The sequence below is a fragment of the Pristiophorus japonicus genome, chromosome 3 (genome assembly GCF_044704955.1).
Source record: "Pristiophorus japonicus isolate sPriJap1 chromosome 3, sPriJap1.hap1, whole genome shotgun sequence".
Taxonomy (NCBI): domain Eukaryota; kingdom Metazoa; phylum Chordata; class Chondrichthyes; family Pristiophoridae; genus Pristiophorus; species Pristiophorus japonicus.
The window spans coordinates 173,242,572-173,270,035 of record NC_091979.1 but is presented as its reverse complement, the minus strand read 5'-3'; the positions used below and the strand labels follow the sequence as shown (position 1 = coordinate 173,270,035).

General features: G+C 45.3%; 1 protein-coding gene across 1 annotated transcript in view; it reads left to right on the top strand.

Annotated features, from left to right (window-relative positions):
• Window positions 1-882: 882 nt before the first annotated feature.
• The window catches only part of LOC139254799 (uncharacterized), a 32,516-nt gene continuing 5,934 nt past the window's right edge, over window positions 883-27,464 (top strand). Inside the window, exons 1-7 of the mRNA XM_070873827.1 lie at window positions 883-997; window positions 1,140-1,243; window positions 2,301-2,429; window positions 3,086-3,217; window positions 3,998-4,042; window positions 6,064-6,243; window positions 26,581-26,695. Coding sequence (XP_070729928.1) covers window positions 946-997; window positions 1,140-1,243; window positions 2,301-2,429; window positions 3,086-3,217; window positions 3,998-4,042; window positions 6,064-6,243; window positions 26,581-26,695 — 757 coding nt within the window. The 5' untranslated portion in view covers window positions 883-945. The remainder of the gene's footprint in view (window positions 998-1,139; window positions 1,244-2,300; window positions 2,430-3,085; window positions 3,218-3,997; window positions 4,043-6,063; window positions 6,244-26,580; window positions 26,696-27,464) is intronic.

Sequence of the window (27,464 nt, the reverse complement as noted above, 5' to 3'; positions counted from 1 at the left end):
CGAAGAGTGATAGTTGGTGACTTCATTTCTGGGCTGTGGTGGCAGTGGAAGCAGCCAGGGCTCCAGGTCTGGATTGTGATCTGCTGACCCCAACCTGGGTGTGTGTTTTACATGAATGTGGGTTTGTTCATCAGTGCTGCCTCCACAGTGGAATGGCTGATCATCAGTTGCTGTTTCCACTCAGACATGAAGGAAGGCCACGGCAGTGTCTCAGGTCAGCTATTGCAAATCATGGAGCCAAATCATGAGGGGTTTGGACAGAGTAGATAGAGAGAAACTGTTCCCATTGGCAGAAGGGTCTAGAACCAGAGGACACAGAGTTAAGGTGATTGGCTAAAAAACCAAAGGCAATGCAAGAAAAAACTTTTTTACGCAGCGAGAGGTTGGGTTCTGGAATGCACTGCCTGAAAGGGTGGTGGAGGCAGACTCAATCTTATCTTTCAAATGGGAGTTGGATAAGTATCTAAAGGGAAAAAAATTGCAGAGCTCTGGGGAAAGGGTCCTGGAGTAGGATTACCTGTGAGTTGCCACAGGCCCGATGGGCTGAATGGCCTTTTTCTGACTGTAACCATTCGATGATTCTATAAGGCCAACAGGAGTTAACTCCAGAGGGCTGAGGGTGACTTTGTACAAATTACAGATGATCATTTCCTCTCCTCTGTCAGTTTATTATTTCATGTTCTGAGGAATAATATCAGATCACACTTTCACCACCAAATCTAAACAAGATGATACTATTTGGAGGAAGCTCTGCCCATATTCGAGCCCACTTGTCAGCAGATTTCCGTGCCCAGGATCACCACACTGAGCAAATATGAGTCAGTGTTTGAATGTGGTGGAGGTGCTGTATATAAAGACTGAACGTTGCAAGAGAAAGGCAGAGCAAGAGAGAGAAGCAGCTCCTTTACTCTTAGAAACCAGCCAGCTGATCACACAAGAGGCAGAATGAACTCCTTTCTCCTCACCATTGCTGCAGTGCAGATCCTCCACTGCTCAGGTACGTACTGGAGAGAGCGGCTCCTCATAAAGCAACGACTTATTGGCAATGAGCTTCAGTCAGCGATAGTTTACCAATGTTCCAAAAGAATTCACTGAAGGATGCTGGAGTGTTTTGTACAACTTTCCTTTTCTCTCTGCAGGAGTACCAAGCCCTAAGGATGCTCTGAGAGAGTCAGTTAGAAAGCTGAACGAAATCACCGAGACCACCAATCTCTGTGGTATAACCAGGAGAAGAGTGAAGGATGTAAGTGTGTCCTGGTCTAAGTGTGTTTCACTGTCTAAAGTCCCTGTTGGTGATGATTCTGACTTTCCCAGTGGAGGCAACTTGTCGGGTGTTTGTTTTTAGACTCTACCTTGATTCGTTTGACCTGGGGAATTATAGGAAAAAGGACGTGGCACAAAATTTAGGCTGAACCCAGTGTCAGTTTTATTAAGCAAAAACTAACTAAAACTATAGAACTAGATTCCTGAGAGAATTGACAGAAGACATACAATCATCTGTCCAGTTTATCGCTGTAATCGTGGATCGTAGGGTCTTGATCCTTGGTTCATTGACCGGATGTTTCCTCTCCTAGCCGTTCTTCTCAGTTCTGTCCCTTCTGTGTCCGTTCCGTAACTCGTTTTGGTACGGTACCACTCTTCGCTTCTCTTCTTCGCTTCTGAGTGGCTTCTAGCTCGCATATTTATATCCATGTTATGAATAATCTCCCGCTGCTGTGGTCTTCGATAATGTGTTTGAATCAATACGCTGTTTGCGGTGATCTTGTTTGATTGACTGCAATGATGGACCCGAATGTTCCCAGTTTGCACACGGAGCCTACCTGGCAAAAGATGACTCCTCATCCTTCATACTTCATTCCCAAAAATGTACACCTGGTGGGATCCCATTGTTACTCTGGTCTTCTTGCAAACTTGGTGTCTCCAGCAAGATTTGTTTTTTCTCCCCTCGAGCAAATCAGTTCAGGGCTTCTTCAGTTAGTTTATGAAAATGTAACAACCCCATTGTTGTTGTGCATCAAATCAGTCTGGTCCTTGACCACAAAGATTGTCCTTAATTGGTGGAGAGTCACCACCTGCCCCCAGGCTGGCGCCCTGTTGCTCACTTTGTCCAGTTAATTACAAAAACTTGTATCAAATCAATTCAATCAACTTTTTAGTTTGTGGCCTCGTTCTGTGCTTTCTGGAAAAATTGTAACCTTACAATCTGTAGAAAATAAAGAGCTGTGTTGTTCTGAGCGTTATCTGACCAGAGTAGAACACTGGATACGGTAACACACTAATCACCTGTTTCCTTTCATTAGATTTATCGCACAGGCAAATTGTCGTTCAACGTGGATTTAACATTCTCGGTGAAAGAAACCATCTGCTCCAAGAATTCTGGACTGGAATTTGATGATCCCAGCTGTCACTTCCACCCCAGAAAAACCTCTGTGAGTCCTGAATTATATTGTCGCACTGAAACTCCCATGTGTGCTGAGTTATATCACAGAAAGGGCCATGTGTGCAGAGTTACATCATAGAAAGGGCCGTGTATACTGAGTTATATCATAGAAAGGGCCGTGTGTACTGAGTTATATCATAGAAAGGGCCATGTGTACTGAGTTATATCATAGAAAGGGCCGTGTGTACTGAGGTATATCATAGAAAGGGCTGTGTGTACTGAGTTATATCATAGAAAGGGCCGTGTGTACTGAGTTATATCATAGAAAGGGCCGTGTGTACTGAGTTATATCATAGAAAGGGCCGTGTGTACTGAGTTATATCATAGAAAGGGCCGTGTGTACTGAGTTATATCATAGAAAGGGCCGTGTGTACTGAGTTATATCATAGAAAGGGCCGTGTGTACTGAGTTATATCATAGAAAGGGCCATGTGTACTGAGTTATATCATACAAAGGGCCGTGTGTACTGAGGTATATCATAGAAAGGGCCGTGTGTACTGAGTTATATCATAGAAAGGACCATGTGTACTGAGTTATATCAAAGAAAGGGCCGTGTGTACTGAGGTATATCATAGAAGCTACCTATGCCTGTGCTGAGCACGATGTCATTTAATAATTAAGAAGATTTACATTTTATTTTGACAGGAAAAAGGATTTTGCAAAAGCCGTGTTGAATATTTTGCTGATAAGGTTGTTGACATCGATGTGGAGTGTCGAGGTTTGAAGACAGTTGACAGCAGCAGTGATTCATCAGAGTCAAGTGAAGACAGTATTGAGGTAATCTCACAATTATACAATTCAGGGCAATGGGCTTTCTAACATTTGAGGGTATTTGCAAAATGTCTCATTGGTCTGCTGTGCTAAACATATAAATATTAAAATGTTATGACTGGTCAAAACCAATTCAAAAGCCACATCACTCGAGGAGTCGTCAAATGTGAGTATAAACTGAGTATTTGTCAGACGATTTTCTTGTCGATCTCAATTATCAATAATAAAGTGTAAAATCCTGGATTGAACTGAAAAGAATGGAGTGTAAGATAGCAATTTATTTTAGTTTGAAGCACTGGGAGTGAGGATTCTGGTGCTCAATTCCTGTGGGGTTTTTCCCCCAAATACACAGGGTGAGTTTGTTCGCCACTGAAGATAAAGTGAGCTGAATATCTGGGAGACAGGACAGTAACAAGTGGTGGCATCCTGAGAGCAGGGCCTCTTAAATTCTCACCAATAATAGAGATGAATTACTGGACCTTCCAGGAGGGGAACTGCAGGTTCAATACTATAAATGCCAATTGGTGGCGTGTGTCACCTATCATTGGTTTAACCATTGACCCCACAGCCCCACTGTACCAGGATGTATTGATTATTGCTAACTGCAAAACATGAGATGTTTGGTGAGGATTTCTCCAACTCAAACACTCAGTGACACTGAATCACAACACTGAAATATCCAAAGCTGACAATTCCTCATTTATAATGTAATTCTTAAACCTTTTGTTTTGAAGTGTGTCATTGATCCCCTGTGCTAAACATACAAATATTAATATTTTAATTCAGGTGAAAAGCAAGTCTCAAGAAATGTCACTCGAGGTGTCTTCAAATGTAAGTATAAACTGGGACTTTTACTCAGATGATTATCAACTACAATACATAAGAACATAAGAATTAGGAACAGGAGTAGGCCATCTAGCCCCTCGAGCCTGCTCCGCCATTCAACAAGATCATGGCTGATCTGGCCGTGGACTCAGCTCCACTTACCCACCCGCTCCCCGTAACCCTCAACTCCCCTATTGGTTAAAAATCTAAACAGGGCCTCGAAAGCGTTACAATAAACTGTTGAAACCTGGATTCAGCTGTGTCAGATAGAGTCTGAGGATTGTATTTAATTAATTGTCCACCCAGAGAGAGTGGGGGAGGGGATTCTGATGCTCAATTGCTATAGGGTGTTCTCCAACCAGTGCCAGAGGATTGTTGAATTGACCCCAAGAAGATGAGTTTGTTTTTCACTGAATTTAAGGATGTTCTAGAATCAGATAGAAAGTTCTCCCCTGACAACAAACATGGTATCAGGACAGACATAACTGATGGCTCCATGAACGCAGCATCATTTATATTTCTTCTTCTCTGTCACATCTGCTCTTCCATCTTCCATACTAGTTCTTCCTGTTTCCATAACCGAAGATTCCCCTCTACCGTGGTTGACATGGCCCTCGACTGTGTACATTCTATTTCCCACACTTCTGCTCTCATCGCTTTCCCTCCCTCCCAGAACCACGATAGGGTTACCCTTGTCCTCACCTTTCACCCCACTAGCCTCCATATTCAACATATCATTCTCCATCATTTCCTCCACGTCTAACGTTATCCCTTCACCAAACAATTCTCTCATCCCCTCACCTTTTAGCATTCCAAAGGAAACAGATCCTTCCGCGATACCGTGGTCCAATCCTCGATCACTCCCAACACCGTCTCTCCTTCCCACGGCACCTTCCCATGCAAGAGCAGGAGATGCAAAACCTGCTCTCTTACCTCCTCCTTTCCCATTGTCCAGGATTCCAAACACTCCTTCCAGGTGAAACAGCAATTTACTTGTACTTCTTGCAATTTGATATATGTATTCACTGCTCACAATGCAGTCCCCTCTACATTCTGGAGACCAAACGCAGATCAGGTGACCACGTTGCGGAACACCTCCATTCAGTCCGTAAGTCTGACTCAAAACTCCTGGTCACCTGTCACTTTAATTCTCCACTCCACTCCCACTTTGACCTCTCCATCTTCGACCTCTTACAATGTTCCAACGCAGCTCAATGTAACCTCAAGGAACAGCACCTCATCTTTTGATTCGGCACTTTACAGCCTTCTGGACTCAACATCGAGTTCAACAATTTCAGACCATAACATCTGCCCATATTTTTCACATGGCAGCTATTGATGATTCTGCCATTCCTTTTACATCTCATCTCGACTTATCTTTTGTTTCTCAACTTGTCCCATTACCATCTCCTTTTGCCTTGCACCATCATCTCTTTTGTCTTTTAATCTCACCTGCCTTCCACCCTGTCACTGACCTTCCCTTTTGTTCTTTCCTCCGCTCTTCCTTTTCACTGCCTCTGGCACTTGCTTAAAATCTGTTACGTCTCTAACTTTTTCCAATTCTGACGAAAGGTCATCAACCTGAAAACGTTAACTCTGTTTCTCTCTCCAAACATGCTGTCTGACTGCTGAGTATTTTCAGCAATTTCTGTTTTTGCACCATTTTTATTCTGGCCATCTAATAGACAATAGTTACTGGTTTATGTGGCAGAGAGAACATGCTAGAGAGCAATTCTTGGATGATCTCATCATTCATTAGTTTAACCATTGTCCCCACAGCCCCACAGTACCAGGGCTGTATTGATTATTGCTGCATTGCAGAACATGAGATTTTGGTGAGGATTTCTCCACTCCCACACTGAGCCATTGAAGCTCAACTCTGAAATTTAAAGAGTTGCCACCTCCTCATTTATAATCGAATATCATTTAAACTTTAATTTGTTGATGATTCTAAAAGTTGTGATTATTTTCAACGTGTTTCATTCTCTCGCTTTGCTAAAGATGTAAACATTAATATTTTGATGCAGGTGAAAAGCAAGTCAAATGAATTGTCGCTCGAGAGCGAGGCTAAAGAATTATCGCTCGAGAGCGAGGCGAAAGAATTATCGCTTGAGAGCAAGTCTGAAGAATTATCGCTCGACAGTAAGTCTAATGAATTATCGCTCGAGAGCAAGTCTGAAGAATTATCATTCAAGAAGTCTTCAAATGTGAGTATAAACTGGGACTTTGTGTCAGAGAATTGCCTTCTTCATCATGATTATCAACATCATAAAACATTGAACTCAGATTGAACTCAGTCCATCTGAAAATGACAATTCTGTTGATTCCGTTCACTCCAGGAACACAATGATGATCCAAGAGACCGACACTAACCATGAATGAAACTTCTGAAAGGCTGAGCTTGGTGTGAACACAAGAAGACCTCATTCAGATTAGAAGATGTGATCAATTGTACTTTACTTGTCCATATATAAGGGGGACCTGGCGTTCCTGAGTGTACATTTTACTGTAACTGGGAGATTCTAGAGTTTGTAAATGTTCTGTGCTTTGGTGTGTATTGTTGTTTTGTATTCTGTGGATCAAATTAAAAATATAAAGAGAATATTTCCTGATGTCCTTCAAATATTGTTTCTCACTTCACTGATCAGATGGGAGTTCAGACAGACATAGCGCTCAAACCAGCCTGTCAGATACTTTAGACAAGTTTCCTCATTCTACTGGTAGCTGCTGGTGCACTGGGGCTTTGCTGCTTGAAATCTGGGGTGTGAAGCTGGGCAAGTGGGAATGCATCAAGATTCTGTACTTCACCAGGTGCAGGTTGGAGTCTTTGGGTTGCCTGATATTCAAATCCACCATCAACTTGCTGAAGTGTTTTGTGAGAATGGAATCCGTCTTGGGTGGAAGTGAATAATTAATATTCTTGAGTCTTATCTTATTGGAAGCAAGGTCCCTTGAAGTGGAACATAAGACCATAAGGAGTAGGAGCAGGAATTGGCCATTTGGCCCTTCGAGCCTGCTCGACCATTCAATAAGATAATGGCTCACCTTCTACTTCATCCCTATCTGCATATCTTTTGATTCCTTTAATATCCAAAAATCCACGATGTCAGCCTTGAATATACTCAATGACTGAGCCTGCACAGCCCTCTGCAGTGGAGAATTCCAAAGAATCACCACCCTCTGAGTGAAGAAATGTCTCCTCATCTCAGTCCTAAATGGCTGACCCCTTATTCTGAGATTAGTTTAATAACCTCTTGTGTGGCACCTTATCAAATGCCTACTGAAAATCCAAATACACCACATCCACTGGTTCCCTTTTATTTATTCTGCTAGTTGAAACTTCAAAAAACTCGAACAAATTTTGCAAACACGATTTTCCTTTTATATATATGTGTTGACTCTGTCCAATCCTATTATTATTTTCTAAGTGCCCTGTTCCCACGTCCTTAATAATAGATACTTGCATTTTCCCTGCTACTGAAGTTAGGCTAACTGGTCTATATTTCCCCGTTTTCTCTCTCCCTCCTTTCTTAAATAGTGGGGTTACATTTTCTACCTTCCAATCTGCAGGAACCGTTATAGAATCTATGAAATTTTGGAAGATGACAACCAATGCATCCAGTATCTCTATAGCCACCTCTTTCAAAACCCGAGGATGTAGGCCATCAGGTCCAGGGGGTCGATTGGCTTTCAGTCCCATTAATTTCTCCAGTATTTTTTTAATAATAATTATTTATTTCAGTTCTTCATTCTTGCAAGATCCTTGGTTCTCCACTATATCCAGGAGGTTTTTGTGTCTTCTTGTGACGACAGACAAAAAGTATTTGTTTAATTTCTCTGCCATTTCCTTATTCAGCATTATCATTTCTCCTGTCTCAGCATAAAAGGGACCCTTTTTTACTTTTGCCAACATTTCCTTTTGACATACCTGTAGAAGTTTTTACAGTCTGCTTTTATGTCTCTCACTAGTTTACTCTCATATTCTGTTTTCCCTTTCTTTATCAATTTCTTGTTCCTCCTTTGCTGAATTCTAAAATCCGCCCAATTTCATCCTTACTACTCTTTTTGGATACATGCTAAGTTTCTTCCTTTAATCTAATACTATCTTTAATTTCTTTTGTTAGCAAATTCTGAATGATTTATTTCAATGTTTGGCATTGCTTTTCTACTGAGAAACCTTTTCATCTCATTTCCTAACCTCACTTGGCCAACTCGTCTCTTGTACCTATGTAGTTTGCTTTGTTCAGGTTTAGAACCCTAGTTTCATACAGAACTGAACCACTCTCAAACTACATGTAAAATTCAATCATATTATGATCACTGCAAGGTTATTAATTAACCTTGTCTCATTGCACGTGCTCACTCTAAAATAACCAATTCCCTCATGGGTTCCTTAACGTACTGATCTAAAAAAACTGTCTTGAATGCATTCCATTAATCTTCCTCTACACTATTTCTGTAAATTTGGATTGCCCAGTCTTTTTGAGAGTTAAAGTCCACCATTATTACGGTATTACCCTTGTTACATGCATCTCTAATTTCCCGATTTATACTCTGCCTGACACTACAACCACTGTTAGGAGGCCTATAAACAACTCCCACTTGTGATTTCTGCCCCCTATTGTTTCTTAGCTCCACCCAAAGTGATTCTACATTTTGTTTTTCCAAGCCAAGATCCTTTCTCACTACTGTCTTTATTCCCTCCTTTATTATCAGGGCTACCCATCCTCCTTTTCCATTCTGCCTTTCTCTTCTAAAAGTCAAATATCCTGGAAAATTTTGTTCCCAACCTTGGTCACTATGCAACCACGTCTCTGTAATGGCTATTAAATCAAACCCATTTATTGCTCTCTGCCCTATTAATGAATCTATTTTGTTGCGAATGCTTCATGCATTCAGTTATAGTACCTTTAACTTTTTTCTATATTTCCCTGATGTAACTTTAGTCATGAATGCCCTTTTACCTTTATTAATCTTTCTGTTCCTTTCTGACCCACTCTCCCAATCTTTACACAGATCACTACTCTGGTCTACAGTCTTGACATTTCTCTTATTCCTTTTGAATTTACACTTTCCTGAAGCCAACTGCATAAATGACCTGTGGCCTGATCTGATGGAAGCCACTGAAGGGCTAATGGAGAAAGAATAGGAAACAACTATAAAAATACAACATTGAAAATCTGATTGTGTGTTTACATTGTGCAATGTGACCATTCTTTGAAAGCTCTGTGGAACAGTACAAATCTGGGACTAGAAATTGCGTGGCACAGCATTTGGGGCAATAACTTTTGAGGAAACGCAAAAGTATCGCCAGGCGCTACACAAGTGATTCCAAAGGGAACTTCCGGTTTCGCGCTCCAAGAGGGAAGTGAAGCATTAAATCAAGCGCTACCACTTCCCTTAGAGCGCTAAAGGGAGTGAGTGGGGCGGTAGCGGCAGACCAATGCACAATGTTCCGTGCATCATTGTTAGTTTTACAGGCTCATTCCTTCTCTTAAAGGGAAGGGCCAATGCTGCGGTCTTTGAAGCCTAAGGCTGTGTCATCGGCATTTGCGATACGCGCATAGTAGTCCCAAGCACTCGAAGAGAGTGAAGTATTGGTCAATCGCATGCTGGAAAAAAATCAAAAAACAATACACCGGGGACATTATTCAATTTTGGCCGACCTGACTACCATTGCCTCTTATTTGCGCTCTCAGCAGTTGCTGTTGTTGATGCCCAGCGATGCTGCAGGGAGCGGAAATGAATTTTACATCCGGGATGATAACAGAGCCCTACACACGTGATGATGTCATGATCTCCGGGGATCAAGAGATCGAGGCGGTAAGTTTTAGTGCCAGCACTCACCCACCATGCAAGTTCGTGCGTATCGGTGATATTACCACGCCCGATCGTAAGCGCTTAGAGCCCCGTTATCGCCCCACGGAGTGTTAACAGGAGGCGCTAATGGGAGGCACAAAGGAGGCCAATTTCTCCCGCCTGGAGATGCCTTTTTCTCCTTCATGGTGCACAGAAGGAATATAAAAGGGAATAAACTGCCAAGTTTTTCGTCTCCTTATTTTACCTTTTTAGAGTCATTGCTCTGCCTCCTGCCACCATTATTATTTCAATGAGAAGGAGGAAGGGTGCTGTTGGAGCCACAGGCATCTCCACATCTGATATCCACTTTGATTTGTATTCATTATCTAAAGTTCCTTGCTCGAGACTATTTTGCCCATTCTTACTGCCCTCAGTAATAGCTTGTGCGTTGCTTGGTAACAAACTACCAAATTCACTCTCTGAGGGCAATGGTGTCCATGATAATTGTTCATCCTGTTTTGCATCTGCTGTAATCCACTTCCAACACGTACATTGTGCCGAAAATTGCGGTCTCGCCAGGTCCGTACCAAGTGCACACGGACCCGGCGAGGCCTCGCAAAAGCCGGTTTTCGGGGCTCGATATGCATGCGCCGAAAAACTGCTTTTCCGATCTGTCAAGATTTCTCTAGCCAGATCCTACGCATCCTCAGGAGAAGGACATTCGCGCGGCAGAGATTGGACTATTTTCCCAACTCATGCCCAGCTAATGTCCTTCAAACTTTTACGCCTGGTAAAAGCAGGCGCATAGCTTACTTTTACCAGCGTAAGAGTTTTAAAACATATAAAAATGTAATTTAAGTACTCATTTTTACATTAAAAACCCTGTCCATTAAGGTAAATTTATTCTTAACACGATTAAAACACATTAAAAAAAATTCCCCAAAATATTTATTTTTTCTAAAACATTTAATTACATTTAATTTCAATTAATTTTAAATACGTGAGGTGTTTTATTTATTTATTATACTGTGTTTCAGTGATTAAGGGTTTCATCTCATTGATAGTAATGGGAACTCGTACAAACGGAGTTCCCATTATCATCAATGAGAATACTGCATAGTGATTGGTGGTCCACGCCCACGTGACTCCAAATTGTACGTACGTACGTCAAAGTCATCTCCGCATGCGCTGCGCAGTGAATCCAGGCCTCCAACTGGGATCTTACATTCCTCCGGGACCAGCAGATACTTTTGTAGATTATTTTCAGGTCGGAGGCGTTCGTCCGAAGGAAGCCTCCGACCGCAATTTTACCCCAATATGTTTTGTGTTAATTCTGTTCCGTTTTCACTGATCTGTTCAATAAAATGATTTTTTTCCTGAAAACAAATCTCGGTTGATAGTTCATTCTCTGTTGAGTACATCTTCCGAAAACAGAATTAAGTATTATATTGCGGGATTCTTTTAACAACAGAAATCACAAACAGGTGAATGAATTGGCCATTTTTTTGAAAGGGTATTGTGAAATTAAGGTCAAGGATGATTGAAACTGTGAGTTACTGTCATGGCCAATTACAGGTAGCTTTATGCTGTTTGGTCTGTGCCCAATTGGTACTGAGTAGCCACAGTTCTAACTCACTTCACTTTGAACATATACTGATGACAACATCGGGCACTTTCATCCCATCCCATCTATGGAGTCAAACCATTGATGATATAAAGAGAGTAAGTTTTAAAATTCTTGAGGATCAATCATCATTGTCGCAACTGATTCATCAGAAAGTGTTGTTGAAATGTGAAGATGAGCTGAGTAATTTACCATTGACTGTGAAGGCTGACCTCTGGCACAAGCCCATTAACATCCACTGGCAGCAACATCTTACCCAGTGTCAACATCACAGTCCCTGGCAGTTTGTTTGTTGACTTTAAATCTCATGAATGTTTCTCATAAACTTGTGATCGCGTTGACATTACACTCATAAGTTTTGAGCTTCAGGGATCAGTAATATTGTTCTGGCACCATTTGATGTTCCCACTGTTGTGTATGGAGAAAGAATCACACTGAACACTGTGAGCTCAAAGTAAAGTGAGACCGTAGTCTTTTATTGCAGGTCTCCAGAGTGCCTCTCCAACTTGTGAGGCCTCCTTAAATACCTGTGCTCCCAAGGGATTATGGGATCACTTGGGACTCCAGGGATGAGCTCTCTGATGGCTATACAGAGTAAATACAAGTCCACATATATAACAACGCTCCCCCCAGCAAAGTCAAGTGTGTAACTATTTACAATGTGAGTCGATCTGGGGCCCTTCTTGCCCTGGTTGATCATCACGGTGTGAAAGCTGGTGTTGTTGAATCATTTGTTGGGCCCTCGCTGAGCTGTTGTGCAGCTGGCCTTGCTGGGCTGCCTGGTGTGTTGGGCCCTGCAGGGCTGCTGTGGATGATGGGTTCTGCTTTGTGGTCAACCGTGGTGCCGGATGCCACTGGTGTGTATGTTGTGGGATCAAAAAAGGTAAGGTCCAAGGTGGGTTGCTCAGGATAGTCCGTGAATCTGAGTTTGATTTGGTCCCAGTGTTTCGGTGAATGAGTCCATTTGAAAGTTTGACCCAAAACACCCTGGTCCCCTCTTTGGCCATGAAAGTGTCGGGAATCCACTTGGGACCTTGTCCATAATTTAAAACAAATACAGGATCATTGATTTCAATCTCGCGTGACACATTTACGCTATCATGGTATGCACTTTGTTGAAGCCGCCTGCTCTCTACCTGTTCATGTTGACCAGGGTGAACTAACGAGAGCCTTGTCTTAAGTGCTCTTTTCATGAGCAGTTCGGCAGGTGGGATCGCAGTGAGTGAGTGGGGTCTCGTGCGGTAGTTAAGCAGGACTCGGGATAGGTGAGTCTGCAGTGAGGCTTCAGTTACCCTCTTCAAGCCTTGCTTGATGGTTTGCACTGCTCTCTCTGCCTGACCATTGGACGCTGGTTTAAATGGGGCAGATGTGACATGTTTGATCCCGTTACGGGTCATGAATTCTTTGAACTCAGCACTGGTAAAACATGAACCGTTGTCGCTCACCAGGACATTGGGTAAGCTGTGATTGGCAAACATGGCCCGCAGGCTTTCAGTAGTGGCAGCGGACGTGCTGGCTGACATTATCTCACATTCAATCCACTTGGAGTATGCGTCTACAACCATTTTACCCAAGAACGGGCCTGCATAGTCGACGTGTACCCGAGACCACGGTTTGGAGGGTCAAGACCATAAACTTAGCGGCGCATCCCTGGGTACATTGCTTAACTGCGAGCATGAATTACATCTGTGAACGCAGGACTCGAAGTCCGCATCGATACCGGGCCACCACACGTGGGATCTGGCTATCGCTTTCATCATTACGATGCCTGGGTGGGTACTGTTGAGGTCATTGATGAAGGTATCTCTGCCCTTCTTGAGGACCACTATTCAATTGCCCCACAGAAGGCAGTCTGCCTGTATCGACATTTCATCTTTGCCCCGCTGGAATGGCTTTATCTCTTCCTGCGTTTCCACTGGGACACTGGACCAGCTCCCATGAAGCACACAGCTTTTGACTAGAGAGAATAAGGGATCCTGGCTTGTCCAGGTTTTGATCTGCCGGGCAGTGACGGGTGATTGCTCACTTTCAAATGTTTCCATAACCATGGCTGGATCTGCAGGCTGCGCCATTTCCACCCCCATGGTGGGCAATGGCAGCCTACTGAGAGCATCGGCGTAGTTTTCTGTGCCTGGCCTGTGGCGGATGACGTAGTTGTATGTGGACAACATGAGCGGCCATCTCTGGATGCGGGCCGATGAGTTGGGGTTGATCCCTTTGCTCTCGGAAAACAAGGATTTAATTGGCTTATGGCCAGTTTCCAATTCGAATTTTAGCCCAAACAGGTATTGATGCATTTTCTTTATCCCATAGACACACGCGAACGCTTCTTTCTCAATCATGCGGTAGGCTCTCTCGGCCTTGGACAGACTCCTGGATGCATAAGCAACCGGTTGCAGTTTCCCGAAATCGTTGGCTGGTTGCAATATACACCTGACGCCATATGACGACGCATCACATGCTAGTACCAAACGCTTACATGGATCATACAACACAAGCAATTTGGTTGAGCAAAACAATTTTCTTGCTTTTGCAAAGGCATTTTCTTGGCTTTTGCCCCAAACCCATTCACACCCTTTTCATAGTAAGACATGTAGTGGTTCTAGCAGTGTGCTGAGACACGGTAAGAAGTTACCAAAGTAGTTCAAGAGTACCAGAAACGACCGCAGCTCCGTCACGTTCTGTGGCCTCGGTGCATAGAAACATAGAAAATAGGTGCAGGAGTAGGCCATTCGGCCATGAGTTCATGGCTGAACATGTAACTTCAGTCCCCCATTCCTGCTTTCTCACCATACCCCTTGATTCCCCTAATGGTAAGGACTACATCTAACTCCTTTTTGAATATATTGAGTGAATTGGCCTCAACAACTTTCTGTGGTAGAGAATTCCACAGGTTCACCACTCTGTGTGAAGAAGTTTCTCCTCATCTCGGTCCTAAATGGCTTACCCCTTTCCTTAGACTGTGACCCCTGGTTCTGGACTTCCTCAACATTGGGAACATTCTTCCTGCATCTAACCTGTCTAAACCCGTCAGAATTTTAAATGTTTCTATGAGATCCCCTCTCATTCTTCTGAACTCCAGTGAATACAAGCCCAGTTGATCCAGTCTTTCTTGATATGTCAGTCCTGCCATCCCGGGAATCAGTCTGGTGAACCTTCGCTGCACTCCCTCAATAGCAAGAATGTCCTTCCTCAAGTTAGGAGACCAAAACTGTACACAATACTCTAGGTGTGGCCTCACCAAGGCCCTGTACAACTGTAGTAACACCTCCCTGCCCCTGTACTCAAATCCCCTTGCTATGAAGGCCAACATGCCATTTGCTTTCTTAACTGCCTGCTGTACATGCATGTCAACCTTCAATGACTGATGTACCATGACACCCAGGTCTCATTGCACCTCCCCTTTTCCTAATCTGTCACCATTCAGATAATAGTCTGTCTTTCTGTTTTTACCACCAAAGTGGATAACCTCACATTTATCCACATTATACTTCATCTGCCATGCATTTGCCCACTCACCTAACCTATCCAAGTCACTCTGCAGCCTCAAAGCATCTTCCTCGCAGCTCACACTGCCACCCAACTTAGTGTCATCCACAAATTTGGAGATCCTACATTTAATCCCCTCGTCTAAATCATTAATGTACAATCTAAACAGCTGAGGCCCCAGCACAGAACCTTGCGGTACCCCACTAGTCACTGCCTGCCATTGTGAAAAGTACCCATTTACTCCTACTCTTTGCTTCCTGTCTGCCAACCAATTCTCAATCCACGTCGGCACACTACCCCCAATCCCATGTACTTCAACTTTGCACATTAATGTCTTGTGTGGGACCTTGTCGAAAGCCTTCTGAAAGTCCAAATACACCACATCAACTGGTTCTCCCTTGTCCACTCTACTGGAAACATCCTCAAAAAATTCCAGAAGATTTGTCAAGCATGATTTCCCTTTCACAAATCCATGCTGACTTGGACCTATCATGTCACCTCTTTCCAAATGCGCTGCTATGACGTCCTTAATATTTGATTCCATTGACATCCTTGATAATTGGTTCTCGATTGCCTCTGTCTTCGCATTGGTAGACGTGATGCCATCCACCGCAATGCTCCTTCCCAAGAGCTCCAGTTCAGGCGCCAGGAAAATGCATTTCGAGCGTTTTAACCTGAGACCCATGGGGTTGAGTCGACTAAGAACCTCCTCCAGGTTCTGCAGATGCTCGACTGTGTTCCGACCTGTGACCAAGGTGTCGTCCTGGAAGACCACGGTGTGTGGGACCGACTTCAGTAAGCTTTCCATGTTTCTCTGGAATATCGACGCCGCTGATCGGATTCCAAACGGGCATCTGTTATACACAAAAAGGCATTTTTGTGTGTTGATGCAAGTGAGGGCCTTCAATGATTCCTCCAGTTCCTGCGTCATGTAGGCTAGGCTGAAGTCAGATCCAGCTTCGTGAACGTCTTTCCCCCCGCCAGCATTGCAAAGAGGTCGTCAGCCTTTGGTAGTGGGTATTGGTCCTGCAGGGAGAAACGATTGATAGTTACTTTGTAATCACCATAGATTCTGCTAGTGCCGTCTCTCTTGAGGACTTGTACAATAGGACTGGCCCGCTCGCTGAACTCGATCGGTGAAATGATGCCCTCTCGTTGCAGCCGGTCACGCTGGATCTCTACCCTTTCTCTCATCATGTACAATACTGCTCTCATCTTGATGGATGGGTCGCACCCCCGGAATTAGGTGGATCTGCACTTTTGCTCCTTGGAATTTCCCGATGCCTGGTTTGAACAGCGAAGGAAATTTGTTTAAGACCTGGGCACACGAAGTGTTGTTAGCGGGCGATAGCACTCAGACGTCGTCCCAGTTCCAGCCTATCTTTCGCAGCCAGCTCCTGCGAAGCAGCGTGTGACCATCGCCCGGTAACACCCAGAGTGGTAGCTTATGCACCGCTCCATCGTAGGAGACCTTTATGGTAGCACTGCCGATTACAGGAATCAGTTCTTTTGTATAAATTCTTAGTTTTGTGCAAACTGGAGTAAAGACTGGCCTTGAAGCCGTGTTGCACCACAACCTTTCGAAAGTCATTTTGCCCATGATGGACTGGCTCGCGCCCGTGTCCAGCTCCATTGACACCGAGAGTCCATTTAGTTCAACCTTCAGCATTATCGGGGGACAATTCGTGGTGAATGTGTACACCCCATGTACCTTTGCCTCCTCCATCTGAGGCTCTGGTTCATCGTGATCCTCCGTGGATCTGTCCTCCTCTGCAACATGGTGGTTTACAGGTTTAACAGGCTTTGCAGCATGTTGGAGATGTCCCATTGCTCCACAGCCCTTGCAAATGTACTCTCTGAATCAGTATGAATGGAAACGATGATCATCCCCGCAGCGCCAACAAGGTGTTAATGGCCTTGCATTCATCACCCTTGATGGTGGACTCTGAGACATCTGCGGACATGCAGCTGCAGGTGTGTGTGAGCTGCTCTGTACGTTACAATTCAAAAACAACATCACTTTTTTCACAGTACTTGTTGCAGCACTTGTGTGCTGAGAGATTTGCTTAGTATTGTCATTCGTGGCAATGAACGCCTGGGCTAACGCAATGACCTTACTCAAGGTTGGGGTCTGTACAGTCAAAAGTTCGTGAAGTATGATTTCGTGCCCAATGCCAAGTACACAAAAGTCTTTGAGCATGTGCTCCAAATGTCCTTCAAATTCGCAATGTCCTGCAAGGCGTCTTAGCTCGGCGAAATAAATCACCACTTCCTGGCCTTGAGACCTTTTGTCGGTGTAGAACCGGTACCTCGCCATCAGAACGCTTTCCTTCGGGTTCAAATGCTCTCGGACCAGTGTGTATAGATCGTCGTATGATTTCTCCGTGGGTTTCGATGGAGTGAGCAGATTCTTCATGAGGCCATACTTTGGTGCCCCACAGACGGTGAGGAGGATCGCCCTTCGTTTGGCAGCACTCTCTTCCTCATCTAGCTCGTTGGTCACGAAGTATTGGTCGCGGCGTTCCACAAACGTTTCCCAATCATCTCCCTCCAAAAATTTCTCCAGGATGCCCACTGTTCTCCGCATCTTTGGGTTCGCTATCTGTATCTCATCGCCAGTTGTTGTGTGTGGAGAAAGAGTCAGACTGAACACTGTGAGCTCAAAGTAAAGTGTGACCGTAGTCTTTTATTGCATGCCTCCAGAATGTCTCTCCAACCTGTGAAGCCTCCTTAAATACCTGAGCTTCCAAGGGATTATGGGATCCTTTGTGACTCCAGGGGATGAGCCCTCTGGTGGCTGTACAGAGTAAATACAAGTCCACATATATAGCACCCACCATGTGACATTCATACAGAAATACAGGTAAGTGTGAGGTGGTACATTTTGGTACGAAGCATAAGGAGGCCACAGCTCCTTGGAAAATAATGCCGGAATTTTAATTTGGAGGCAGGTTTCGAGTGGGGGAGAGGAGGGTTGTCCTGGAAAGCGGTCATGAAACCCAGGAGAAAGGCTTTCCCACAGGCCCTACTGAATTTACTGGCAGGGCCTGATTTGCATTTTCAATCTCTGTATCGCGCCCACAGCCAACCAGATGGAGAGGCAGGCTGGCAGTCGGGTCGGTAGGCCTATGGCACAGGAGAGAAGGAAGGGACGGATCATGGGGGTGGGCCAGAGGCTGGAGGAGGTGTTGGACAAAAGGGGGAGGTCACAGGGTAATCGGGGCCGGGGAGGGGGAGCTCGGAATTCTGGAGGGGAGAATCGTAGATGGAAGGGGGGAATCAGGTGCCGGGGGTCGAGGATCGAAGGCCAGAGGGATGATCAGAGATTGGAGACCTCGTGGAGGGTGGGTCATATGCCTCATATTGGTCGGTCGGCAGTCTCGGCCCGGGTGTTGTGTTGGCCTCAGAGGGGATGGGATGTCGGAGGCCACGGGGGATAGATTAGAGTCCTTGAGAGGAGATTGGAAGGGTTGGGAGGGGTGTACGATCATGGGGTTTATCAATGCAGGGACGCTAGATGCAGCAGGTAAGTGAAAAGGCAAATACTTTCTCGATCCAGCAGTCTTTGCCTCCCCTTAGCTGGTGGGTTCCTTGAGGCCTGGGAAATCTGGCCAGCCAAGTTAAATTTGAAATGATGCATCACCATACGGCACAGTGCCTCGTTCTAATATTTAAATCGGCAACCAGCCTCCTAGGAGTGGTTTGGCTGCCTGCCACCCACACAAACCGTCCCCAGCTCCCCGCCTGTCCCATCTCCGTTAAAACAGGACATGAGCGGTTCAGAAGCGGATTGTGTCGGGATTCCGTTTTTTAACTCTTTAATCTCCCACCCAACCCCAACTCACCCATTCTTTGGAGTTAAAATTTCACCCAAGTGTCTACATGGAGCAGAGGGATCTGGGGCTACAGATACACAGATCACTAAAAGTAGCGACAGGTTAATAAGGTCATAAAAACAGCCAACAAAGTTCTGAGGAATAGAATCAAAAAGCAGAGAAGTGATGTTAAACTTCTATAAAACCTTGGTTAGACCACACGGAGTACTGTGGAGAGTTCTGGTCTACATTTTATAAAAAGGACATAGAGGCACTAGAGAAGGTGTAAAAAATATTTACTCGAATGATACATGAACTGAGAGGTTAAACCTATCAGGAAAGATTGAACACGCTCTTTCCCCAAGAAAAGAGAGGACTGAGGGTGACCTGATAGAGGTCTTCGAGATTATGAAAGGGTCTGATAGGGTGACACAGAGAAGATGTTTCCACTTGCAGGCAAGACCAGAACTAGGGGCCTTAAATTTCAGATAGTCACTAAGAAATCCAATAGGGAATTCAGGGGGAAATTTCTTTACCCAGAGAGTGGTGAGAATGTAGAGTAGTTGAGGCAACTGAAGAGATAGATTTAAGGAGAAGCTGGATAAACATGAGGGAGTAAGGAATAGAAGGATATGTTGATGAGGTGAGATGAAGAAGGGTGTGAGGATTCTCATGTGGAACATAAACACTGGCATGGACCTGTTGAGTCGAATGGCCTGCTTCTGTTCTGTAAATACTATGGAATACAATGTTGCAATTCTAAGGGCGAGAAATTCGAGAGCGCCCCGTTTGGGGTGTTAAATTTTAAAAGGTGAAAAAATTAGCGCTAATTTTTGTTAACTTTTAAAAAATTCAGTGTTTGCACTCCGGGAAAAAGTGGAGCGCCAAATCAAGTGCTCGACTTCCTTCCTGGAGCACAAGCAGCAGCAGGCGGGGCAGTAGGTGTGCAGTGCTGTACAATGGGCCGTGCAGCAATGCCGCATTGGAAGGTTCCTTCCCTCCCTTAAAGGAAAGGGCCATCGTTGCAGTCTCTGCAAAAGAAAAACTTACCTGCTCCCCGGTGGCAGTGGCCGTCCAGCCGATCAGCCTGATGTCCAGCAGCAAAGTGCCGGGCTGATTGCTCGCAGACAAAAAACATCGGAAAAATTCAATGAGAGGATTTGAAATTTTCTTTTACTTGCATCGGCCACCTCACCTTTAAGCATCGCCCCCGAAGCACCCGGCCTCCTGATGAACGCCTTCTGCAGCTACCGGTATTTTCGCCCAGAGATGCTGCAGAGATCATGGCGGAACCGGAGTTCGCGTCCGGGACGCTACCAGGGCAATGCGCACAGCGATAACGCCATGATCATAGAATCATAGTGTTGTGTATCTGTAAAGCATGCACTCCCATGTTCCGCCTCCAGGGAGCTCATCCCCTGAAGTCCCAAGGGATCCCAGCATCTCGTGGGAGCACTGTATATAAGCCTGCCCCAAATGCCTGTTCCATACTCTGGAGTGACTTATTAAAGACTGAAATCACTGTTACTTTCACCTCCCTGTGTGCAGCCTCATCTGTGTTTGGAACACAATAACTGGCAACAAGAATACGAATCCAACGCAAAGATGCAGCAAACTGTGGGCATCCTGAAGAAGTTCTCGGAGGGTGAGGACTAGGATGCCTATATCGAACGGCTAGTGTACACTGATTCGGGAGCATCTTAACCCGAGGGAGAGCGTGCTGATGGCGAGGTATCGGTTCTACACGTGCCAACGATCTGAAGGTCAGGAAGTAGCGCGCTATGTCGCTGAGCTCAGGCGACTTGCAGGACAATGTGAGTTTGATGGCTACCTGGAGCAAATGCTCAGAGACTTTTTTGTTCTGGGCATTGGTCACGACACCATCCTATGAAAACTTTTGACTGTACAGATACCGACCCTCAGAAAGGCCATTGCGATAGCACAGGTGTTTATGTCCACCAGTGATAACACCAAACAAATCTCTCAGCACACAAGTGCTCGCAATGTTCATAAATTAACTGGAACTGTGTTTGCGAGCAGAAATGTACAGGGCAGAAACCACGAGTCTGCAACTGCCAGCAGGACTCAGGTGACCCAGATGACTCAGAATCCCCAACAAAGGATAAATGCAAGGCAATTCACACCTTGTTGGTGTTGCGGAGGCTTCCATTGAGCCTATTCATGCTGCTTCAAAGGGTACGCTTGCAAGAGCTGTGGAACAATGGGGCGTCGACAACGAGCTTGCAAACGAGCTGCAAGCTCTGCAAAACCTGCTAACCACCACGTGGCAGAGGAAGATCGGTCCATGGTGGATCAAAGCACTTTTGAGTTTCAGAGAGAGGAGGCAGATGCTGAAGTACACATTTTTGACGAAATGTCCACCTATAATGCTAAACGTAAAATTGAATGGCTTACCCGTAGCCATGGAACTGGACACTGGCGCTCGCCAATCCATCATGAGTAAAAAGATGTTTGCGAGACTGTGGTGCAACAAGGCATTCAGACCAGCCCTGAGCCCCATCCACACAAAACTGAGAACGTACACCAAAGAGCTTATCACTGTCCTGGGCAGCGCCATGGTCAAGGTCACCTACAAGGGCACGGTGCACGAACTGCAACTCTGGATTGTCCTGGGCGATGGCCCCATACTGCTTGGAAGGAGCTGGCTGGGCAAAATCCTCTGGAACTGGGATGACATCCGAGCGCTATCACATGTCGATGAGGCCTCATGTACCCGGCTTTTAACAAATTTCCTTCCCTTTTTGAGCCTGGCATTGGAAACTTTTCCGGGACGAAGGTGCGGATCCACTTGGTCCCAGAGGCACGACCCATTCACCACAAGGCGCAAGCGGTACCTCACATGATGAGTGAGACAGTGGAAATCGAGCTGGACAGGCTGCAACACGACGGCATCATCTCCCCAGTGGAATTCAGCAAATGGGCCAGCCCGATTGTTCCAGTACTCAAAAGTGATGGCACGGTCAGGATTTGCGGCGATTATAAAGTAACTATTAATCGTTTCTCGCTGCAGGACCAATACCCACAACCTAAGGCAGACGACCTATTTGCGACGCTGGCAGGAGGCAAGACATTCACCAAGCTCGACCTGACTTCGGCTTACATGACGCAGGAGCTGGAGGAGTCTTCGAAGGGCCTCACCTGCATCAACACGCACAAGGGACTGTTCATCTACAACAGATGCCCGTTTGGAATTCGGTCAGCCGCAGCAATCTTCCAGAGAAACATGGAGAGCCTCCTAAAGTCTGTACCACGCACAGTGGTTTTACAGGGCGATATATTGGTCACGGGTCGGGACACCGGCGAGCACCGACAAAACCTGGAGGAGGTCCTCCAGCAACTGGATCGCGTAGGGCTGCGGCTGATGAGGTCGAAAAGGTTCTCCACGGCAACAGAAGTGGAGTTTTTGGGGAGAAAGATCGCAGCGGACAGCATTCGGCCCACAGACGCCAAGGCAGATGCTATCAGGAACGCGCCCAGGCCACAGAACATCACGGAGCTGCGTTTATTTCTGGGACTCCTCAACTATTTTGGCAACTTCCTACCGCGGTTAAGCACCCTTTTAGAGTCCCCACATGTGTTATTGCGCAAAGGTTAGAACTGGGTATGGGGAAAAAAAGCAAGTAATTGCTTTTGAGAAAGCCAGGAACATTTTATGCTCCAACAAGCTGCTTGTATTGTATAACCCGTGTAAAAGACTTGTGCTAGCGTATGGAGTCGGATGTGTATTACAACAAGCTAACGTTGTGGGGAAGTTGCAACCTGTCGCCTATGCTTCCAGGAGCTTGTCTAAGGCTGAGAGGGCCTACAGGATGATTGAGAAAGAGGCATTAGCGTATGTGTTTGGGGTAAAGAAAAATGCATCAGTACCTGTTGGTCTCAAATTTGAGCGGGAAATCGATCACAAGCCCCTCACACCCTGTTCGCTGAAAACAAGGAGATAAATACTAATGCCTCAGCCCGCATACAAAGGTGGGCACTCGCGCTATCAGCATATAACTATACCATCCGCCACAGGACAGGCACCGAGAACTGTGCGGATGCTCTCAGTCGGCTATCATTGCCCACCACGGGGGTGGAAATGACGCAGGCTGCAAACCTGTTGATGGTGGTACAGCCCGCAGACTTGTTGATGGTCATGGAAGCATTTGAAAATGATAAATCACCTGTCATGGCCCGCCAGATTGGGACTTTGACCAGCCAAGATCCTCTGCTGTCCCGAGTAAAAAGCTACATGGGAGCTGAGCCAGCATCCCTGTTGAAATGCAAGAGCCAATCAAGCCGATCCAGCGGCGAAAGGGCGAGCTGTCCATTCAGGCAGACTGCCTGTTGTGGGGTAACCACGTAGTGCTACCCAAAAAGGGCAGGCAGACGTTCATCTCGGATTTCCACAGCACTCACCCGGGTATAGTGATGATGAAAGCAATAGCCAGATCCCACGTGTGGTGGCCTGGTATCGACTCTGATTTATAGTCTTGTGTACGGCAATGCAGCGTATGTGCTCAGTTGAGCAACGCGCCCAGAGAGGCACTACTAACTTTGTGGTCTTGGCCCTCCAGACCATGGTCGAGGATCCATGTCGACTATGCGGGCCCGTTTCTCGGTAGAATGTTCCTGGTGGTGGTGGATGCTTTTTCAAAATGGATTGAATGTGACATAATGTCAGGAAGCACCACCACCGCCACCATTGACATCCTGAGGGCCATTTTTGCCACATACTGGTCAGTGACAACAGGCCATGTTTCACCAGTGCCAAATTTAAAGAATTCATGACCCGCAATGGGATCAAACATGTCACCTCGGCCCCATTTAAACCAGCCTCCAATGGGCAGGTAGAGCGGGCAGTACAAACCATCAAACAGAGCCTTAAACGAGTCACAGAAGGCTCACTCCAAACCCGCCTGTCCCGAGTACTATTCAGCTACCGCACGAGACCCCACTCACTCACAGGGGTGCCCCCGGCTGAGCTACTCATGAAAAGGACACTTAAAACCAGACTCTCACTGGTTCACCCGAACCTGCATGATCAGGTCGAGAGCAGGGAGCAGCAACAAAATGTAAACGATCGTCGCGCCACTATGTCATGGGAAATTGATCTGAATGAACCTGTGTATGTGCTCAACTATGCACATGGTCCCAAGTGGATCGCGGGCACGGTGATAGCTAAAGAAGGGAGTAGGGTGTTTGTAGTCAAACTAGACAATGGACAAATTTGCAGAAAGCACCTGGACCAAACTAGGCTGCGGTTCACAGACTGCCCTGAACAACCCACAGCAGACACCACCTTTTTCAAGCCCACAACACACACCCAAAGGATCAACGACACCATCCCGGACCAGGAAATCGAACCCATCACGCCCAACAGCCCAGCAAGGCCGGGCTCACCTAGCAGCCCTGCAGGGCCAACAACACGCCAGCTCAGCGAGGGCACGGCCAACACACCAGAACAGACATTTGTACCGAGGCGGTCCACCAGGGAAAGAAAGGCTCCCGACTGCCTCACCTTGTAAATAGTTTTCACTTTGACTTTGGGGGTGAGTGATGTTGTGTATCTCTGAAGCATGCACTCCCATGTTCCGCCACCAGGGAGCGCATCCCCTGAAGTCCCAAGGGATCCCAGCATCTTTTGGGAGCACTGTATATAAGCCAGTCCCTAAGGCCTGTTCCTCACTCTGGAGTGTCTTAATAAAGACTGAGGTCACTGTTACTTTAACCTCCCTGTGTGTGTCTCATCTGTGTCAGGAACACAATTGGTGGGAAAGCAAGTTGTCAGGAGGATGCAAATAAGTTACAAAGGGATATAGATGGGCTAAGTGATTGGGCAAAAATTTGGCAGATGGAGTACAATGTGGGAAGATATGAGTTTATCCACTTAGGTAGGAAAAATGAAAAAGCAAATTATTATTTATATGGGGAGAGATTATAAAATGCACTGGTAAAGAGGGACCTGGGACTCCTTGTACATGAAACACAAAACGTTAGCATGCAGATACAGCAAGTAATTAGGAAGGCAAATGAAATGTTGGCCTTTATTGCAAGGGGGAAGGAGCATAAAAGTAGGGAAGTCCTGTTACAACTACACAGAGTGTTGGTAAGAGTTTTGGTCTCGTTATTTAAGGAAGGATATTATTGCACGGGAGACAGTTCAGAAAAGGTTCACTGGGTTTATTCCTGAGATGAAGGAATTGTCATATGAACAAAAGGTTGAGAAGGTTGTGCCTATACTCATTGGAGTTTAGAAGACTTAGAGATGATCTTATTGAAATGTATAAGATTCTGAGGGGGCTTGACAGGGTAGATGCAGAGAGCATGTTTCCTCTCGTAGGGAAATCTAGACTGAGGGGGCATAGTTTCAGAATAAGGGGTCGCCCATTTAAAATGGAAATGAGGAGGAATTTCTTCTCTCAGAGGGTCGTTAATCTTTGGAATTCTCTACCTCAGAGAGCTGTGGAGGATGGGTCATTTAATGTATTTAAGGTGGAGGTAGACAGATTTTTGAAAGATAAGGGAGTCAAGGGTTATGGGGAGCGGGCAGGGAAGTGGAGTTGAGTCCATGATCATATCAGCCATGATCTTATTGAATGGCGGAGCAGGCTCGAGGGGACAAATGACCTACTCCTGCTCCTATTTCTCATGTTCTTATGTCCTTATGGGTTTTTTTCATCTGCCATCGGCCATTAGCAGTGAGTTCTTACAATCATCACTGATAAACCATATCACACAAAGCTGCCACCATGTGGGAAAACAAGGATCAGCCTAATCTGACAAAATGCTGGGCTGCATTTAGTGACACCACACAATTTGCAATTGTATTGCCAGAAAGTAGGGGGACAATAAGCACCCAACACATTGCCTGGTGTGTGTAATTAGAATCAGTCAACATGACCAAATGGGACTGTGCAAGGGGCTTTACTCTGGGACTCTTCTGTTACAAAACTACAAGATGTTAACCGTAACTCTGGCATTTACCAACGCCTTCCGGAGAGATGGTGAGAAAATCGCTGTAATCAGAGTAAGAATCCAGTATAATTAGTGGCAAAGTGCAAAGTGTAATTTGATGCAGTCAGGCTGCAGACAGACACCACTGCACTGAAATTCTGTACTGACGCTCTCGAAATGGTCAAGTGCAGAACTCAAAAATGTTTAGCTTGTCAGCGCAGCACTGGGAGTGAGCGAGTGAGCTACGTCATCGGCCTGGCGGAGGTGTCAGAATCCTGTCTCTCACAACATCTAATGACACAGAAGAAACAGCTCAGAATGTCACACTCACAACCCTGTTACAATCACACAACTCAAATCTGCCCTCACCAACTGAAGCAGCCAATTTATACCCAAACTGTTACTCTTTAGCTGTCCACTGCAATTTAAATAGGCCATTACTTACATTCACTCTGACTTCAAAATAAAGTAGACAAACAAAGCACAGTGTAACAACTCTTTGAGAGCCACAGAACAGAGTTCGTTAATTCCTGCTTTAACTTTACATTTACAGAAAGTCAGTGTATTTTAAATAAATTCTGCGATTCTTGATCACATTGACTGAATCCTTGCAGAGACAGATACATGAAATTCGGCTCAGTACAAATAGATGATGATTCTATTCAAAACATTCCTACAAATCAATAATTTCACTAACTGATGACTTATTAAAGTAACCAGTTTCCAATCCAATAAAGTTCAACACCAACCTATGATGCAAGCAGGAAGACAGCCTGAAAAGTGTGCAACCAATTCGATGAAGTGAGACAATTAAATTCCATACTGTTCCCTGGTTTTGTACTTGTGTGCCTGCACAACAGAATTTCACTGTTCATGGTGAGAAAATACAAGGAAAACAGCTGGGAAATACGGGGAAAACTGCCAGGAATTTTAAGGAAACCAGTCTTGAAGATGATGAAAATAATCAGTTTGGGAGTATTGTAATTGCAAAGTGCCATATTTATTTTATCCATGTATCGTTAAAAAGTACTTTTTGATCAGAATGACTGATCCGGAGGAGTTGGAAACAGATTTCAACTTATAATACTTCAGAGAGTTTAACCTCCAAATCTCCCCTCTTAGCCTTTAACAATCTCTTCTTGTTCAATGTAATGATTACTTACAGTCCCATGATGCTCTGAATTGAGGACCTGAATTTTTTATGGAAATATCATAAATATTTTTCTGCAGGAGTTGCTCACTGTGTATTCCCCTGAACTAATGTTTATATTCCCTTGGCTTTTCTACATTCTTCACCCTTGCCTTTCCCCCTCGCCCGAAAACCTGAGGCCTACACACAGCCCCCGACAACCGGGCAGGCAGGAAGTCACAACCACGGACTGCTCTACAACTGTCAATACGCCCCCAGTCCAAACAAATCTCTGAATGGGGCTCCTGCACTCACAGGTGACTGGTCTCTGTTGTCAGTGATGTGTTGCAGAGAAAGCTGCGATTTCTCACAATGGTTTCTTTTCAGACTCTGCCCAACTGTTACAGTGAATTAATGTTCAACGTCATAGCTTGTGTCTATCAGGGATTACCGCACCACTGATTACTTTAGCACCAGGGTTTCTAACACAGTTTATAGATCCAATGTGGTCTTCTCAACAACAACAACAACTTGCATTTATACAGCACATTTATTGTAGTAAAACGTCCTAAGGTGCTTCACAGGAGCGGGATCAGACTGGAAGAACAGAAGTTC